The following is a 17,561-nucleotide window of genomic DNA, read 5'->3' on the forward strand; positions in this document are numbered from 1 at the left end:
TATCCCCTAGGTTACAGATTTAACTGGTCCCTTCCCCAACACAGGCATCGGCTCCTACAATTCTCACACCACCTTCAGCCACCATTTACATATGTAACCCCCTGTCACTGTGTGTAGTGTGGTGTGCAAAGGGTACACAGTGCACCTCCTTCTCAAGCCCTGGCTAGCTGATGGGCATGGGTGTAAAGGATCAGGGGGTCCCTGCACATGCAGGTGTTTCTCTGCAGTTAGTGGGACACAGGGGATGTCACTTTGGTGCAATGTAATAGAAGTCACAATAATTTGGGCGCCAGACCATCTCTATGATAAACTGAACTTTTATTTACACTCCTCTTCCTCCAGCACGATAATCATAATGGTTGCAGCAATAAAGGAAAATATATACATCTCCTCACTCTCTCCAGCACAGTTCATAATGTTATCCAGATGTTATATAACATAAATCATAGGTCTCTTACACTCCATACGTCACTGCAGATCACCCTTTCTGCAGGGGCACTCAAATGGATGCTAATAGGCAGGCAGCTTCTTCTCCATGCAGCTCTGATACACTCTGTGTACCTCTTAACTGCAGCTCATCCCTCCTCTGCGGGGATAATGTCTCCTGTGCTCTGACACGTCACTCTGTGTACTCTCAGCCTCAGGATCTGACACTACAGCTACCATGCCTCTTGTAGCAACCCTCCTCCAGGGCCTCTTCCATGCAAAGTGTCCCCTCTCTCTTGGGTTATCTATAGTGGCATGGAGTTCTCCCCCTCATCCAGGGAACACATTCCTTGCCCTGGTGCAGTCACCATGCTCAGAATTTCCCAAAAGTCTGACACTATCTTGTAAGTGATCTCCTCTTTTAAAGACACTTAGTCCACCTTTCACCTCCTACAGGGGTTGATCAAACAGGTAGCACAAATCCTCATTGGGATTTGGACTAATGCCTCTAAATGTTTATGTTCTTTGGTTAGCCTCCCCCTGATTACCAGCATCCCCTTTTTCAGGATGTGGCAAAAGAGATTGTATTTGGCATTTTTCAGTATTCATTCGATAACACTTATACTGCCATATTTCAGTGTTAGTAAGTCGCCATACCTCGTCCTCTGCTTCTTCAAAACTCTGTTGCAGACATTGCATTTTGTTCACAGAGTGGTATGTGGGTATCTAATGTGAGCATCCGTTTCCTATAGACACTAAAGGCATTGATGGGATTCTCCTGATTCTTTCAAAGACTTTGGAGAATATCCCTGTGCATCCAGTACAGGTATAGTACACCCCGGATCTGGCATTCTACTATCAACTCCTCCATACGTACCATCTCTAGTGGATCTGTAGAATCTGCTAATGGGGCATATTCTATTAGAACATTTGCAGGGGATTCATCAGGCATGTCCCTGTGCTGTAATAGTCCATTTTTGTGTTTGCTTTCCTCTATCTTGGTTGTTAGTAACATTTCATATGGATACTGCTGATTGTTGTTGAAACTGGATTTTCCCATTCACAGATTTTGCATAGTACAAATAACTTAATTTGTAAATTCATTCCATTCTGGTTCATCCCAAAAATTACAGGCACTTGCGTCCTCTTTCAACATTAGGAACACATCCAACAGGTTCTACAAATTCTCCTCTAGGCTGAATAATCTTTGGGTACTCCTCATCAAATAATCCAAAACATGCTGCATTGTGGTGGGGTAGTGCATCACATCCATATCCCCATCCTGCAGACACTGCCACAGTCCTTCATCCCAGGAATCCCTTCCCCGTGGTGCACTGTACTGTTTTATTCTATCCTTTGGGACCTTGTTCAACACTGGTCTGTGATCTGCTCTCTTGTTCCTAGAGCTCACACCTATTTTACTTCCAGGGACCACCTCACTGTGATCCCTCCTCTTTGAGACACGGTTCCATCTTCCATTCTCCACTTGCGGGGTGGCCCACCCTTATCAAATTGGCACTTAGACGACATCTTCCCTCGCCTAATTCCCACAACTCTTTTCTTGACACTTTCTACCTTAAAGCCCTTAGGAGTAAGTTCAGGATAATGTGGTAACTGGTTTCTAGTGCTAACTGCTTTGCAGAGCCCTGGTATGTATCACAATACAGTTCCCCTGCAGCTCTACCCATAGAGGACCTGGAACTGAGTGACCCCACTGTCTGCCACCAAATGTAAGGATGCCCAATCCTACCCATTCTACCTGGTTGGCCATCCAGGGGTGCCTTACTATACAAGGGAAGCCTACCAAGAACCTTCTAGGGTTCTCATAGTCAATCACGCAAATGCAGTTAGAAAAGTTCAATAATATATTTATTGTAATAAAAACAATCACTAGAATATTATTTACAAACAGTTAATAAATGCCAGGCAGGTTTACATTATCTGTCCCTTACCCCACTAGCTTAAGGAGTGTCCTGAATTGCTGAATCCAAAACACATGGATCTCTCTCAGCTGCATATGTAGTCCACTGGTAGAGAACGGCAAATCAACACCAGCAGCCTTACACCTACCAGGATCAATCCTCATAATGAACATCCCACCAACCCCCCTCCCCCCCACAGAGTGGCTCCTTAAATCCAGGGTCAAATATCCACAGTTGTCCCCACCCCAGGCAAACCCCTGGCTCTCTCCTTCTTGTACATTGGTGGGTGCTGGACTAAGGGGGTTGGGGGGGAGTCGAGTTGAGCTATAATTCCACAGTGGCTCCCCTGCTGCGTTCCAGACAAATGTCTGGACTAGTCCTGTGGAGGACAATGAATACTAATTGGTCTTCCCACCTTCAAATTTAGAATAGCACTCTGCCCCTCCTGAAATTAACCCCTTACACTACTTTGTGATGTCACAGGGTCCCCAGCTGTTCTGTGCTTCCTGTAGAGAAAGGAGGGGGAGAATTAATATAAATACAGCCCCCTCACCTGTATCCCACCCGATCCTTACCATAACCTACCTAGCTTCAATTTGAAAACAATGCATCACTGCAAAAGCAACAGTCACATTTTTACAATGGGTAACATGGAATGAAGAAGTCTCTTATATAGGCATAGCTATAATGTTCCCTTATCCACATGTAATTAGATACTGCAGTTGTACTCTGGTGAGCTGGGGAACAAAAACTATCGCTATAAAATGTTCATGTTGTTATTCTCCACATTTTGTGAGAAACGAGGGACAGGCTAGCTAAGGAGTTATCAAACTCGTTTCGTCACACCTGATAATTGTAACTCCTCCCTTTTCAATACACCATTCACTCCCCAAAATCGTAGGCTGTTGTAAGTGTTCTTTGCTTACAAAGACGGAGCAGACAGGGCTGTGTTTACTGGCGTATAGTCCGGGTCATGGCATGCGCCGCATGATTTTGCTCAAAATTGGTAGATACAGACCCAGTAAGTGTAGTATCCACCCCACAGTTCAAGGAATTGTTTATTATTGAAAGAAGGTGTGATTGGCATTTGCTTACCTCTAAAAGTCTAAAATTGATGTCTTGAGTTCAAGATGCTGCTTTACATACTATATACTCTCCCAAGTGACTAGTCCCTTCTGCTGATTCCTGGCCCCAAACTGCAAAATCTTTTTGAGTTAGCTCAGTAAGAGCTTTTCTTGAAACTATCCCTATCACCCAAATTTAATTCAGTATAGCATTTAAAAGCATCCAAAATAACTAGTGCTCTTTTATTTCTGCACACTATCATCTGTTATAGCACAACAACCAGATACCCTGACAAATGTAAGACAGCACTTTCACACATTTTTTCTCACACTCAATGTCCCTTCTTCTCTCCCTGGTGACAGGGTAGATATTTCAAGATGAGGGGCCTCTAATCCAGCTCAGACATTCTGGGCCTGATTCATAAAGGATCTTAACTTAAGAAACTTCTTATTTCAGTCTCCTGGACAAAACCATGTTACAATGCAAGGGGTGCAAATTAGTATTCTGTTTTGCACATAAGTTAAATACTGACTGTTTTTTCATGTAGCACACAAATGTCAACTTTAAATTTCAGTGTACAAATAAGGTATCAAGACTTTTTTTGCAATTGGAAATGCCTGCCTGGCTGCAGCATACACGCTGTTCTCAGTGGGATTTTCCCTGGGATGTTCATGCCCTGGTGACATCTGCTGATTATGAAGCAGGGAAGAGTACACCGCTTGGCTCATAAGTAAATGGTTTACTATTTTAACTAGGGGAAGTTTTTCTGGGACTATTATTAGAAACATAAATTATCATTTTGAAATGATTGAAGACATGCCATTTTTCTTTCAAACAAAAAGCTGATTAGTTGCAATTAAAAATAGATTACAGTTTCTTAAATGAAATGAACTGTAATCTAATAAAGTGTCTTTAATTAATTCTGTCTAGTACTGGGAATGCATATACTGGTAAAACACTGCTTTTTTGCTATGTCTCAGTACCGACCCGGATCCAGAATTGGGTTATTTTTAGGGGGCTGGATAGTTCGTCTTCTGCCACAGTCTCAGAGCTTAGAATATCCTGGGATAAGCAAATTCAGTTGAGATATAGGACTATACAAATGCGTTTGTAACTTGTAGTTCTCTTCCAGGAAATTAAGGTTGGTGGTCCCGTAGAAGTATAAGCCCAGGTCTTGCCCACTCATGTTCCTGAAGAGAAGAATTAAGATCCTATGCCATTATATAGTTTGAGAAGGCTTGTTAGGGAGAGAGCTGAGATAAACACAGATACTTTCACAGTAAGACATTTTGGTAGTATAAATATATCGGTCTAACAATTTAAGTGAAAAGATAAAGCGAAAAAAACTGGTGTTCTCTAGAACGTATATTATGTTTTTCTGGAAAATATTTAAGGTTTTTCATCCCATTATTGATCAATTGTAAAGCGTTTCCGAATTTGCTAGCGCTGTATACATGTTGATGATGATGATGATGCGGAGAGGCCTAAAGTGGAGGAAATGAAATAGATATTATGAATGGTAAGACTAAAGGTTAAATTTAAGTTCATCCCAAAGGGTTAGGGTTAGGTAGGGTGATAGAAGTTGGGCATAGATTTATTATGTAGAGATGGCCACAATTTACGGCTACAATGTAAGGTAAATTGTGTCCCGTAGTTTACTCAGCATTCTGTGTGATGAGATAGTACACACAGTGCATATCTTGTGAGATAGATGTTACTGGAGTATGGGTAGAACAAGGTTTAAATTTAACAAAGTAGAAACATTTTTTAGAAATGATTCAGTACAAGTCGTACCTCAAGAAGCAATTATTATACATTCAAATGAGTGTGTACTTATTATAATGTGTGCTGGAATCTTCATTCATAAATACAATGTGTACCGGAATCCTCATTAATAAATTCATAATTGCCACAAATACGTAAAAGAAGACAAAAACATAGTGCAATAACGTATAAAAACCAAACAATATTGTCTCAATAATGGACGTTAAAAATCCAAGTAGGAGAATCCTTGTGATACTACTAGAATTTTTCTTTTCTTATCAGCCTTGCCATGTTGTGCAAATGAAGGGTACCTAATTCACACGTGGCATTCTTATGGTTACACACTTACTAGAGAGATCACCATTCTACAGGTCCCAGCATGCCTAGGTCGCCATTAAGTGTTTGTGAATACTAATTCTGTTTACAGTAATACACCTGAGATGACAGTAGTGTTGATCACTATATCACAGGCTTCACAAACTCTTGACCTAACTGAGTATATTTACAGTCCCCCTTATAACCACCACAGATCTGATACTAGAGATTTAATCATTTTGAGACACCTCCCTTATAGACACAGCTATTTAGTTAGAATAACAATATTCCAATATGATATTTCCTTATAGCAATGAGGTGATAAACAGATCTTCAGGTTAAACTGGTTTTGCAAGTAATGTCGTGCTTAGAACGTTTTAACATTCTGCTCTGAAAGACAATAGTATGGAACTTCCAAGTGCCTCATGTTTTCTGTATGTGATTACAAACAATATACCAGTGTATCTCACCATAAATATTTGTATTTGTACACCTTATAGCTAATGGTGCTAATATCAAGTACAGAAAAAATTGTTTTGCATCCCTCATTGGAGGTATTTTATGTAGTAGAGCGGATTCGTACAACAAAACTCCTTGGCACCTGGATGGTCTGCCCAGAACACAATAAGACGCATGCCCACCCTGCACTCTTGGGAGATACCTCTGAAACCTATAAGTTTGCTTAGGTGTTCCGTCTACCACTTTAGTACCACCCCTTTCAATAAGATAACATTTTCCATTTTTCACCTAAAATACTGCTTGGTTTAGCTTCATTTATGGCTTAAATTAACCATGAGCTAGAGGACATCAGGACAGTCTTTGCTACATGTGGCAATTGTGTAAGTGTAAATGGTCATGTGTCCTCCACACAGAGAGCAGTGCCTCTAAAATGCACTGACTGATAATTGTACACAGAACAAAATAATTGCTTTAAACTAGGTTAAATACTGGCAGGTGGCAACTCTAGCGATGGTACCCATCTAAGCACACAAAATAAAATTCAAATTGTCATTAGAGCACATAGAATGGACACAATAACACAAAAAATAACATAGTTTGTGACACTACACTGTCTGTATATTTGGGAAATTTGAAAGTCTCCCAGACATTCTGGCAGAATAGGCAAGTTTGAGCTAATCTAGATTGAAACCGGGTGGCACACAGTTTGAACCAGGCCAAAGTCCTAGAAATTGGGGGAGTTGCCAATGTGCTACTCTTTACTACCTGTTCTTGCAGCTTTGACTACCTGTTACAGCTGGTACTTTAAGCTCACTTGCTGTTTGGCTGGGTCCTGGAATGTTGGGGACCCATTTGGAAAGAAAATAGTTACTATTCACCTCCTGGAAAGCCAAACAATGAGTGAATAACATAGGCCTCTCTCCACCAAACCAGCTCTGACAATAAATAAATAGCAACCACATTTAATAATTAGGCCTCCTTCCCTCCCACCTGCCCAGCATTAAATTAGTAGCTTTTATACTTAATGAATTGGCCTACTTTCTACCCAACCAACCCCAAAATTAAATAGCAATTACATTTAATAATGATCTTGTTTCCCCCAATCTGCCCCAACAGTAAAACAATGGGACCAATGTTTAATAATTAGGCATCCTGCCCACCAAACCAGCCACAGTATAAAAATAATATCTTTCACATTTAATAAATAAGCTTGTTTCCCCCAACCAGAACCAGTATTAAATCAATAGTATTAACTTTTAATAAATAGGATTACCCCCAGGCTTCCCAGACATTAAATTAATAGCATTTACATTTAATAAATATGGATGCTTCCCCAGTTCAACCCCTTACTAAATTAATAAGTTGCATTTCCCCAACTTAGCCTCACATTTAATAAATTGCCCCCTAAATCATCCCAGCATTGAATAATAGCCCCATCATCCCACCTTAAATTAATAGGCCACACCGCTATATAGCCCCCACCACTAGTTGTATAACTGCTACCATCAATTTACTAATAAATTCATAGACCCCCACCCTCACTCCATTACATAAATAGCCTCCAACCTCACCCACCCTCACTCCACACACACCCAACCACATTACATTAAGGGCTAGATTTACTAAGCTGCGGGTTTGAAAAAGTGGGGATGTTGCCTATAGCAACCAATCAGATTCTAGCTTTCATTTTGTAGAAGGTACTAAATAAATGAAAGCTAGAATCTGATTGGTTGCTATAGGCAACATCCCCACTTTTTCAAACCCGCAGATTAGTAAATCTAGCCCTAAGCGTCCTCCAGAGACATAACATTTTACATCCTGAGATGCATGACGTAGGACTGCTCTGTCTGCCTCACTTACTGCTTGCACATAATATGAGGAATTATGTTATCTGCATGCACTCACAGAGAGGCACTCACAATCTGCTGTCCATGACCTCGGAGGTGGAAAGGGAGGAAGCAGCCAATGGGAAGCTGAGAGGGGCATTGGGGAGCCGACCACAGACCAACCCCCAGACCGGGGCTTCACTCACAGTACAAGGTAGATAAATAAATAATAAATATATTTGCCTGTGGCAGAAATAATTATCAGAGAGAACAGATTACTGCATTAAACCTTTTTTATCAATAACATTTTTTGTATAGATTCAACAGATTATACATACAATACTTAAAACCAATTAATTAATATTGTAAATTATGACCATTGGAGATCGCTTCTATGCCAAAGTTGTAAGGAACCAATTGTATTAGTAAAGCTCATGCACAGTTGAAAGTTTCAGAAAAGATGTCAATTGTATTTCTCATATGGCGTAGAATTTATTAAGAACTCTTGAGTGTAGGGGATAGTTGTCCCAAATCAAAGTTATTCTCATTAAATCCCAAAATAAATGCAGTAATAGCCACAACACAAAATATATAACTGTGTTAGTTCAGAGCTGGGATACTTAGCTATTGTACAAGACTTGCTCTATAACGGAATTCCTGGGGGTAAATCTATCAAGCTGAGAGTTTTCCGGCGGGTTTGAAAAGTGGAGATGTTGCCTATAGCAACCTATCAGATTCTAGCTGTCATTTTGTAGAATTTACTAAATAAATGATGGGAAGAATCTGATTGGTTTATCAAATCCACCAGAAAACTCTCAGCTTGATACATTTACCCTGGTGTCTTTATGCAGATGAGAATACCAGAAAGGACCAGCATACATCACCTAGGAATAACTAGCATTTCATACCCAGTAATGCCAGCATTTTATAGCTATTAAATAATAGCATACAATTAGCATCATTGTATACCCAGCATATTATATCCTACAGCCAGGGCCATCTTAACAGCATTACAGGCACCCGGACAAAGCATTGCACTGGGACCCTACCTACACAACCACTCACCCACTTATGTGCAATTAGTAGTGTACGTAGTTTTCGTCAAGGTCAAGATATGTATTTGCAACAGCAATATCGCATGTACGGATAACAGCTGACACTGAGGTGATTAGTCCACCTAATAAAAAAGACCTCATAACAATGGTGCCAGACAGACAGAAGACAAGACGCTTTATTTTCTTATTACCAGTTCTACCCCTGATATTATTGGGGCAATTTGCGCGCTCAGCTTCTGCGTTGCTCCATCCTCTTTGCTCATCACCAAACGCTCCGGTCCTAACTGGCTCCAGTCTAAATAAAAACTTTGTATAATTTCTGGGTTCCTTGTACCAGGGTTTATAACTCATTTGTATTCAGTTTGGGTTCAATGAGGGTTTATTGTGAATACTGTTCACTGATTAAATCAGTACAATTTATTCTGGTTAAGCGGTTTATATTGTTTTACTGTTCTCCATATACGTTTTGTATTTGATACTCTAACTGTATAGTTACTTCTGTTATTATTGCCTCTATATTTGTTAAAGCTGCATCTACCTTCTAGGAAAAGATTTTACTATTAGTAATGTGCCCCCTCCCCCTAGCCCGGGGAAAAACAGCTACATGTATAACCGGCATGTCAATGACATACTTGTCAACTCTCCTGGAATGTCCGGGAGACTCCCAAGATTCGGGTCGGGCTCACGGACTCCCGGGAGAGCTGGCAAATCTCCCGCATCCTGCTACCGTCTTCTCAAAATGACGCGATTTGCGGTGAATCGCGTCATTCTGGCCCGCCCCCACGACAAAACGACATTCCCGTCACTGGGGCGGGGCCAAAATGACACAATTGGCCGCCCCCCCCCCCGCCCTCCAGTCACACCCATCTCCCGGAAATAATGTCGCAAAAGTAGGTAAGTATGGTCAATGAAGTTCACCATTTAAAAATGGTAGCAGAGAGGATGTGAGCAGGAGGACCAATAATAAGCCTCCATCTACTGAATGCAGTTTGTGATTGTTCCCCAACACCCACCACCCCAACCCCCGCGTAAACCTCCGCACCCAGATTTTTGGCTGTGGAAAAATGGCTACACGTAGCGTTGGCTGAGGGGAGGGGGCTTGTCACTGAATCCCTTTCCTAGGTGGTAGTGCAGCTTTAGAAATTAAAAATAAACACACTGATTATTGTGCAGCAGTATAAGCAGTAACAAAAATGATGTCAGAATTTGCAGAACACGTGCACACTATCATTGCCTCACAAACCCGCTAAACAGCAATAGCCAAGCCTGGGAAAATCCAGCTCAGCTTTTCTGCAGGTGACCTTGATAGTAAATTGTAGAAAGAGGTGCGATTTTAGCCATAGGGAATTTCCACATTGACAAAAGGGAGGAGGAACTTGTTGTTGTATATATCATGAAACAGACATCACACCAGACAACAATCTCCAGCTCTAGAAGCAGCAATGGCTAGCAGGATCCTGCCTCTGTCACTTGCTCTCATCTTAATGGTACTTGTGGGTACTTCACAAGGTAAGGTAGTGTGCATATAGATATCTCACAGTCTCTCTACACATTTCTGTACATATATATTTCCACTTGTGTAACAAACAGCATAGACAAAGTCTTCTAAAGTCGATGCAGCAATTTTCAGTCACAAACTGTAGATAAACACATTTTTAATAGGCAAACACGTACTCGTGAGGTGTGCTCAATTTTACAACAAATGAATACGATAGAAGTGAGCATATGGCAGTTTTATATTTCAGAGTTGCTAAGATATCCTGTTCCTAAGATTTATTAGAATAGCTATTATCTTGTCCTTTTTGGTTACTTCTTCATTTAATGATTTATAAGCCTTCTTAGGGCTAGATTTACTAAACTGCGGGTTTTGCGGGTTTGAAAAAGTGGAGATGTTGCCTATAGCAACCAATCAGATTCTAGCAGTCATTTATTTAGTGCACTCTACAAAATGACAGCTAGAATCTGATTGGCTGCTACTAGGTAACACCTCCACTTTTTCAAACCCGCAGTTTAGTAAATATACCCCTTAGTGTCTGTAAAGTCACAACCTGATTGGCAGAAATGAGTTATAGCACATCGTTTTGTTGTATCGTGTTATTAAATAAACCCCACAGAACAATGAGCGTTGTCCACAGTGGGTGGGAGAGGTATGATTGCATTTTCTTGTAAAGATATTAAAAATATGTTCATATGTTGTTCTTTTTCAGGATTTGGAGCACATAATTGCTGTGTAGATTACACCACTAAGACGTTACGTCTGCATATGATTGAAGGCTTCTATGTGCAAGATTCCGGGGGGGTCTGCAACCTTAATGCTGTGATGTAAGTTCCTAATATCTCTGGCATTTCTAGCTGTTTAAATTATTATTATAGTATTTTGTAATATATTTTATTTTCTGGTGTACATTAGTATTGTTATAGTGTGACACAAACAGGAACGAGTAGCATGACCACAGAAAAGAATACAGTTTGCCTCTGAGTGTTTTCTTGTGTTATTACCTTGCGGAAGTACATGATAATTAATTGTTCTGTTGACTGACAAGTGCCTAGGATACTGAAAAGCTTGAAAAAGGACACCAGTAGACAGAGTAATGTAATCAGGGTAAGGAGAATCACTAAAGTAAGGAAAAGAAGAACTCACATTTTATTGAGACTTCACTGATTCATATGATTTATGTATTGACAACTGGATAGTGCCACTTGCACTTTTTTGTTTAGGATTACACAACTGCTAAGACCCTTGTGATAAGGATTGCCCTTTCTATAATTGCCAGCCTGTGCTTCTTTTAAAAGTACAGCAAAACAACTATAGGATAATATTCTAAATTATTACTGTTAACATATGTGCATGAGCACTGTGTAAACTCCCTTCTTAATAAAATAAATCTGCCACACATAGCAAACAAAGGGTCAAAATGATCATGTTTATTTTCCTAGAACTTGGGCTTCCTATGCATATTTTCAGAAGAGATGCTCACTGACCCCCGTGAATTGGTTTTGGTTCTGGATTTTTTAGAAAAATTGGCAAAATATGCTAAAATCACATAATTTTGCTATTTTTTTTTGTTCCTACATTATTATTAACCTCAATAACACTAATTTCAAGTCATTTGCAGTTAATTTTGACCATCTCACAGGTCACAATATTTTCATACACTTTCAAACAAAGACTGTAGCGACCTGGCTGGATGTTAAGCGACAGAGCAATGACACAAACACACGGCAGTTCCTAGCACATCTAGGCCACATTGGCACACAGTAGTGGCAGAAAAGAAAAATGGGGGTCCACCCTCCCTCCCACCCACCACTATGTTGGACCTTAAAAAGAAATTCAAAACTTGCGAGATCCGACGACGTCACAATGATGTTTTGCCCCTAAGTCCGGGTGTGTTCGGTTCTCGATGAACCGAGCCTGAGCATCTCTAATTTTCAGTGGCTAAACCCAGGACTTCTCATTGAACAGCTAAACCCTACAGAAACATAATTTTCCAGCATTCCATTTCTGTTCCTCTGACACATTAAACCTTTGGACTTTAGCTGGCATCTGCTGCTGTAGTGATATAGTGCATGTGATCACAGAGGTGTAACACAGGTGTAAACATAGCATGGTGTACAACATCTGTTCTCAGACTGGGAGTATATTACTTTACATAGATCATAAACATTACAGCATTGGCAGTTATCTTTACATGCATTCTCTTGTGATTCTTCACATGGTGCTGTCTGATTGTTATACATGGATTATGGATTTAATGGCAGTTACAGATTATAACCTTTCAGCCCTTACAGATACAGCAAAAACTTTTTTTGTCAGTGGTAAATGTGTAACAAGCGTTATCAGCTGTACCATGGTACAGCTAGTGCCCACAGAGAAAATAATAATATGGCTGTTTGTGCTGTAGTTAATCACTGGATTACTGTAGGTGCACCTGTTGACAAATCATTTCTCTTCTCCTCTTTCAGTTTTGCAGTCAGACATCCCTGTAGTTCGAGAGGAACAGCTCCAATCGAAGTGTGTGCAGATCCCACCAAGGAATGGGTTAAACAACTCATTGCAAAATTGTAAGTCCTCGAATAAAAGCACAACAAATAAAAAAATATAAATTTTTCAACCAGGAAAGATCCACTATATATATATATATATATATATATATATATATATATATAGATAGTATACCCTGCAGACATCAGTGCAGCAACAACTTCTTGTTGTAAATCATCATCATTTATTTATATAGGGCCACTGATTCTGCAGCGCTGTACTCATTCACATCAGTCCCTGCCCCATTGGAGCTTACAGTCTAAATTCCCTAACACACAGACACAGAGAGAGAGAGACTAGGGTCAGTTTTTTTTTTTTTTTTAAAGCAGCCAATTAACCTACCAGTATGTTTTTGGAGTGTGGGAGGAAACCGGAGCACCTGGAGGAAACCCACACAAACACAGGGAGAACATACAAACTCCACACAGATAAAGCCATGGCCGGGATTTGAACTCATGACCCCAGCGCTGTGAGGCAGAAGTGCTAACCACTAGGCCACCGTGCTGCCCCAATCATACTTATCAACGATTGCAGCCAGCTGTCGGGGAGGGGGCTCAATCATGGGGGCGTGGTCACGTGAATCGCATCGTTAGGCCACGCCCCTGCCAATCTTTGCCAATTTCAGCCTATCAGTGGGTGGGGCAGACCACGATGACACGTTTAGCCCCGCCCCCCACCCACTTCTCAAACGAGATGAGCTGAACCCAGGAGATTGCCCTCCCAAAAATTTGGGAGTTTCCCGAACGTTCTGGGAGAATAGGCAACTATGTTGTAAATCAAACGTGCATTTATTGTTTGCATCACAATAAACGGCAACACTTCTTGTCTGGATGACACCAGCAAGCAATACCCATTGCTTACACCTCCTGGTGACCCTAATGCTAACTATCACATTCCAGCTCTCTCGTAACTGGCCAACTAGATCAGCATCAGTCACAAACAACACAGTATTTTAACCCCCACTCAAACACTGAAAACCAATCACAGACAAAAAATCAATAACACGCATATGGTACATCTGTGAGTTTGTGTGCTATGGGAAAGACTCTGGGGTATATTTACTAAACTGCGAGTTTGAAAACGGGGAGATGTTGCCTATAGCAACCAATCAGATTCTAGCTATTATTTTGTAGAATGCACTAAACAAATGACAGCTAGAATCTGATTGGTTGCTACAGGCAACATCTCCACTTTTCCAAACCTGCAGTTTAGCAAATCTAGCCCTCTGTATGCAACTTTCCCCTGCAGACTTCCCGGGATCTCACCTGTCCCTATGCAGGAGAGCTGTGGCACATAGGCCTCTTTGCTACAATATATATATTTACATATACGTAATTTTTGAATTAGGTTACTAGCCTTTTAACTGTTAAAGTGCTCATATTGCAGCTCTATTCACTCTAATTATCCAAAGGAAAGTTTACATTGTTGATTGTTTCAAAATGTTTGATAAATAAAACAGCCAATTGTTTTTATTAGTCCCATATCATATTACATATCATATTGCATTTCCTGACTAAGGTCCACATGCAATATAAACAAAGTTAAATAGTGACCTACTTCCTTATTTGTATAACAAAGTGTTTGATGTACAAAACACACAGCAAGGCACAAACTATGCTGCACAAAGCCAAACTTCTTTATATACACAAGTGCGTCTACCTGTCTGCTAAACACATTTCAATGTCACAATTGCGTCACAGAGACAAAATGACGCAATTTGCGGCACCCCGCCACCTCCGCACTTGTTCTTCACTTCCCCTCTGGGATCTCCTGGAGGCGAGGATGTAAAATTAGATAAGTATACTTAAATGCATAATGAAAAGTGAAGGTCTTTTTATAGTTGCTACTTTTGTCTGTTTAAAGACTGGTATTACATTCAGTCTCCCACAGATATGCAACGATAGGTTTAAAATGCACCCCTTATGAGTATAGGAATAATTCCAACCACTTAACAGAGAATTGAAGGCCTATTGTGGGGGAATGTGGTCATATCTCCAACAATGGAAATGTCTGCAGTTATCCTGTTGAAATGAAAATAGCGGCGCTTCCATTCTGGTGACAACTTCAAAATGTGGACAGTGTGATCATCGACATTCACATTGTCGACATTAAAAGAGCAATGCCGGTATCTGCAATCAGCAGAGGCTTGGAGGTGCTTTGGGAGGGAGGGGCGGCACTGCTCTGTTAATGTCAGCAGTGTGCATGTCGTCAATCACACTGTCCGCATTTTGAAGCTGTCACCAGAACGGAAGTATCGGCATTTAGCCTGTAAACATTTTTATGTCGACAGGATAACTGCAGACATTTCCATTGTCCATTATTCGTACCCAACCCTTTGTGGGTGGGAAAAGGCTCCGCATCTGTAAATGTGCTTCTTGCACACTTTTATGTCACTTACCCACCCTGCAAAATTAAATTAAATGTTTCCACTGCAGTGCAATATTACACAGATTGATGTACCCAATGTGATCTACCCAACGCCCCCTATCACCCCAGCAATGGCTGTCATCTTGGCCCGCAGTTCAGTTTACTTACCAGGAGAACTAGGTGTATAAATCACAAAAGACCACATGTGCTGTGGTTTTCTGCTTTTACGGTTCATGAAGGAATTTTACTGACACATAGTTTAAAGGAAAATTAGACTTACTAATAGTATATGCTGACATCTTTCTCTTTTTGTTTTTGTAGCTCAAAGGTCACCATACAGGGTAAACGTGCTAACCGAAAGAAATCACGGAAGCAATGCAAACGTCAGAGAAAATCATATGGTTAACACAGTGCTGGACTGGAGTACTAGGGAGACTCCAAGGAATCTCCTTATATAAAAATCTAATATAATAATTATTAGCATCACTACATAAAATGTATGATTTAAAAAACTGATGGATTATCTACTACAGCTGCTTGGTGAATGGTTTTGGGACTATGCTTGGGTTTTTGTAAACAGGATACAGGATCGGTGCTAAAGTCGACATATTGCTGGTTTGGAAGAAAACTGCTTTTTCCTTCGGTTTTCATAAACGCCTTTCCACTATCTATCGGGTGCCTAAAATGGGATTGTTAATGCACTACATTAATTAATGGTTGGTAAGCCCTTTAAGCACTGAGCCGTTTGTAACTGTGCTTTTCAGACAAGTATTTATAGCACTGGGATTTCCTCTGCACATTATGTATGCTCCTTGCATTGAATACCAGGGTATCTTTAGCAGGTTTGTGTGATATTGAAGAAACAACTCTGTCTTATGATCCAAATACATGGCTAAAAAGCACAAAAGGAAGACAGAAATGCAAATAATGTTTTCAGGACGTGTTGCAAGAGGCCATGTACAAACCAATGACGTCATCTGAAGGTGGAAATCCCTTTATTGACCAGTCTAGCCTTGAATTAGAAAACTGATACCTAAAAAATGATTTGTAATGTAAAGAACTATGGAGTGAAACAAACTTTAGAATTCTTATTGTTTAAGAAAATATTGGCTAGTCTATAGCACCAATTTGATGCTCGCTGCCTGTCAAAGCATCATGGAAGTTGCAGTTCATATTGTCATTGCCAGAGGCAGTGTCTTACTGTAGAACACTGACTGTAAAGTCAACATCTTTTGTTTCTTTTGAAACTTAATCAATGTTATTTCTTCTATTCGATTCATATTGCATCATAAATGTATTATAGCTTGTTAAAGCTTTAACAGATATTCATTGTATTTTTTACACTGTTTCCAAACCTTGAAATATTTTTTATTTTAATAAAGAAACAATTATGTAATAAATGAAAAAGTTGTAACATCTGCAGAATCATTTGATTATTCAGATTTAATATTTTTGGGATGATTGTGGTTGATTTAAAGAGACACTTTTATATTTTTTTTCTTTGTTATAAATGGATTGTACTTATGGTATGAAATAGTCTGTCTTTTTAAATTTGCATCTTCTGTTTTATCTGGAACTACTTTTATACATTATGTATGTATTTTATTTCCTTGGGGAAATCCTATACTGAACAGTGAGTCACAAGTGGCTTACCAGGTGCTGGGTCTTGTAGTTCCACAATGGCTGAAGAACGACAGGTTCCATAACTGTACTGCATTGCATTACACAAGCTGTTGTGGATCTATATTTCATATCTTACAGCCTCATCATCATCCACATCATCATCGTTTATTTATATAGCGCCAGCCAATTCCGTAGCGCTGGGTAAAACAGACAGAGAGGTAAGAGGGCCCTGCTTGCAAGCTTACAAGGTTAAATCTACATATTGCATATTGGTCCATCCAAAAGGTAAAAAGTGATTTGTATGCTATGTGATCCAGTTACACAGCAATGTTGATCTGGGGTCAGAAGGTTGTTGTCTTGTGTGAAATTGTGTAAAGGCAGGGCCGTCTTACCGATTGGGCATGATGGGCAGGTGCCCGGGGGCCCAGGGGGAAAGGGGGCCCATGGCAGGACTCAATGAAAATAAAAAAACTAAACAAAACAAAAAACGGGGACTACACAAGTTTTTTCAAACAGGAAATAGGAAGCAGGAAGTGATGTGCGTTCCACTGTGGAACGCACGCCGGAGTTGGATTGGAACCGCCGCTCTCTGTCTGCTATCGTTCACCTTCCAATCAATGTTAACAACTTACAAGTTACAACAGCTAACTGCAAGTATATTGGAAATCAGCGCGCCCATCTATTCTCCACATCTACA

General features: G+C 40.2%; 1 protein-coding gene across 1 annotated transcript; it reads left to right on the forward strand.

Annotated features, from left to right (window-relative positions):
• The first annotated feature begins 10,254 nt into the window (after positions 1–10,254).
• Positions 10,255–16,612, forward strand: LOC142143582 (C-C motif chemokine 20-like). Its single transcript, XM_075201531.1, has 4 exons — positions 10,255–10,341; positions 11,040–11,154; positions 12,796–12,894; positions 15,563–16,612. The coding sequence occupies exons 1-4, from the start codon at positions 10,275–10,277 to the stop codon at positions 15,645–15,647; spliced, it is 366 nt and encodes a 121-aa protein (XP_075057632.1). The 5' UTR covers positions 10,255–10,274; the 3' UTR covers positions 15,648–16,612.
• The last annotated feature ends 949 nt before the right edge of the window (positions 16,613–17,561 follow it).

This window comes from Mixophyes fleayi, chromosome 3 (genome assembly GCF_038048845.1).
Source record: "Mixophyes fleayi isolate aMixFle1 chromosome 3, aMixFle1.hap1, whole genome shotgun sequence".
In the NCBI taxonomy this organism is placed as follows: Eukaryota; Metazoa; Chordata; class Amphibia; order Anura; family Limnodynastidae; genus Mixophyes; species Mixophyes fleayi.

Bases quoted from the DNA above. Each gene is read 5' to 3' on its own strand.
- LOC142143582 (XM_075201531.1), top strand. From the start codon at position 10,275: ATGGCTAGCAGGATCCTGCCTCTGTCACTTGCTCTCATCTTAATGGTA. The intron at 11,155-12,795 runs GTAAGTTCCTAA...CTCCTCTTTCAG, and splicing joins TGCAACCTTAATGCTGTGAT to TTTTGCAGTCAGACATCCCT. The intron at 12,895-15,562 runs GTAAGTCCTCGA...TTGTTTTTGTAG, and splicing joins AAACAACTCATTGCAAAATT to CTCAAAGGTCACCATACAGG.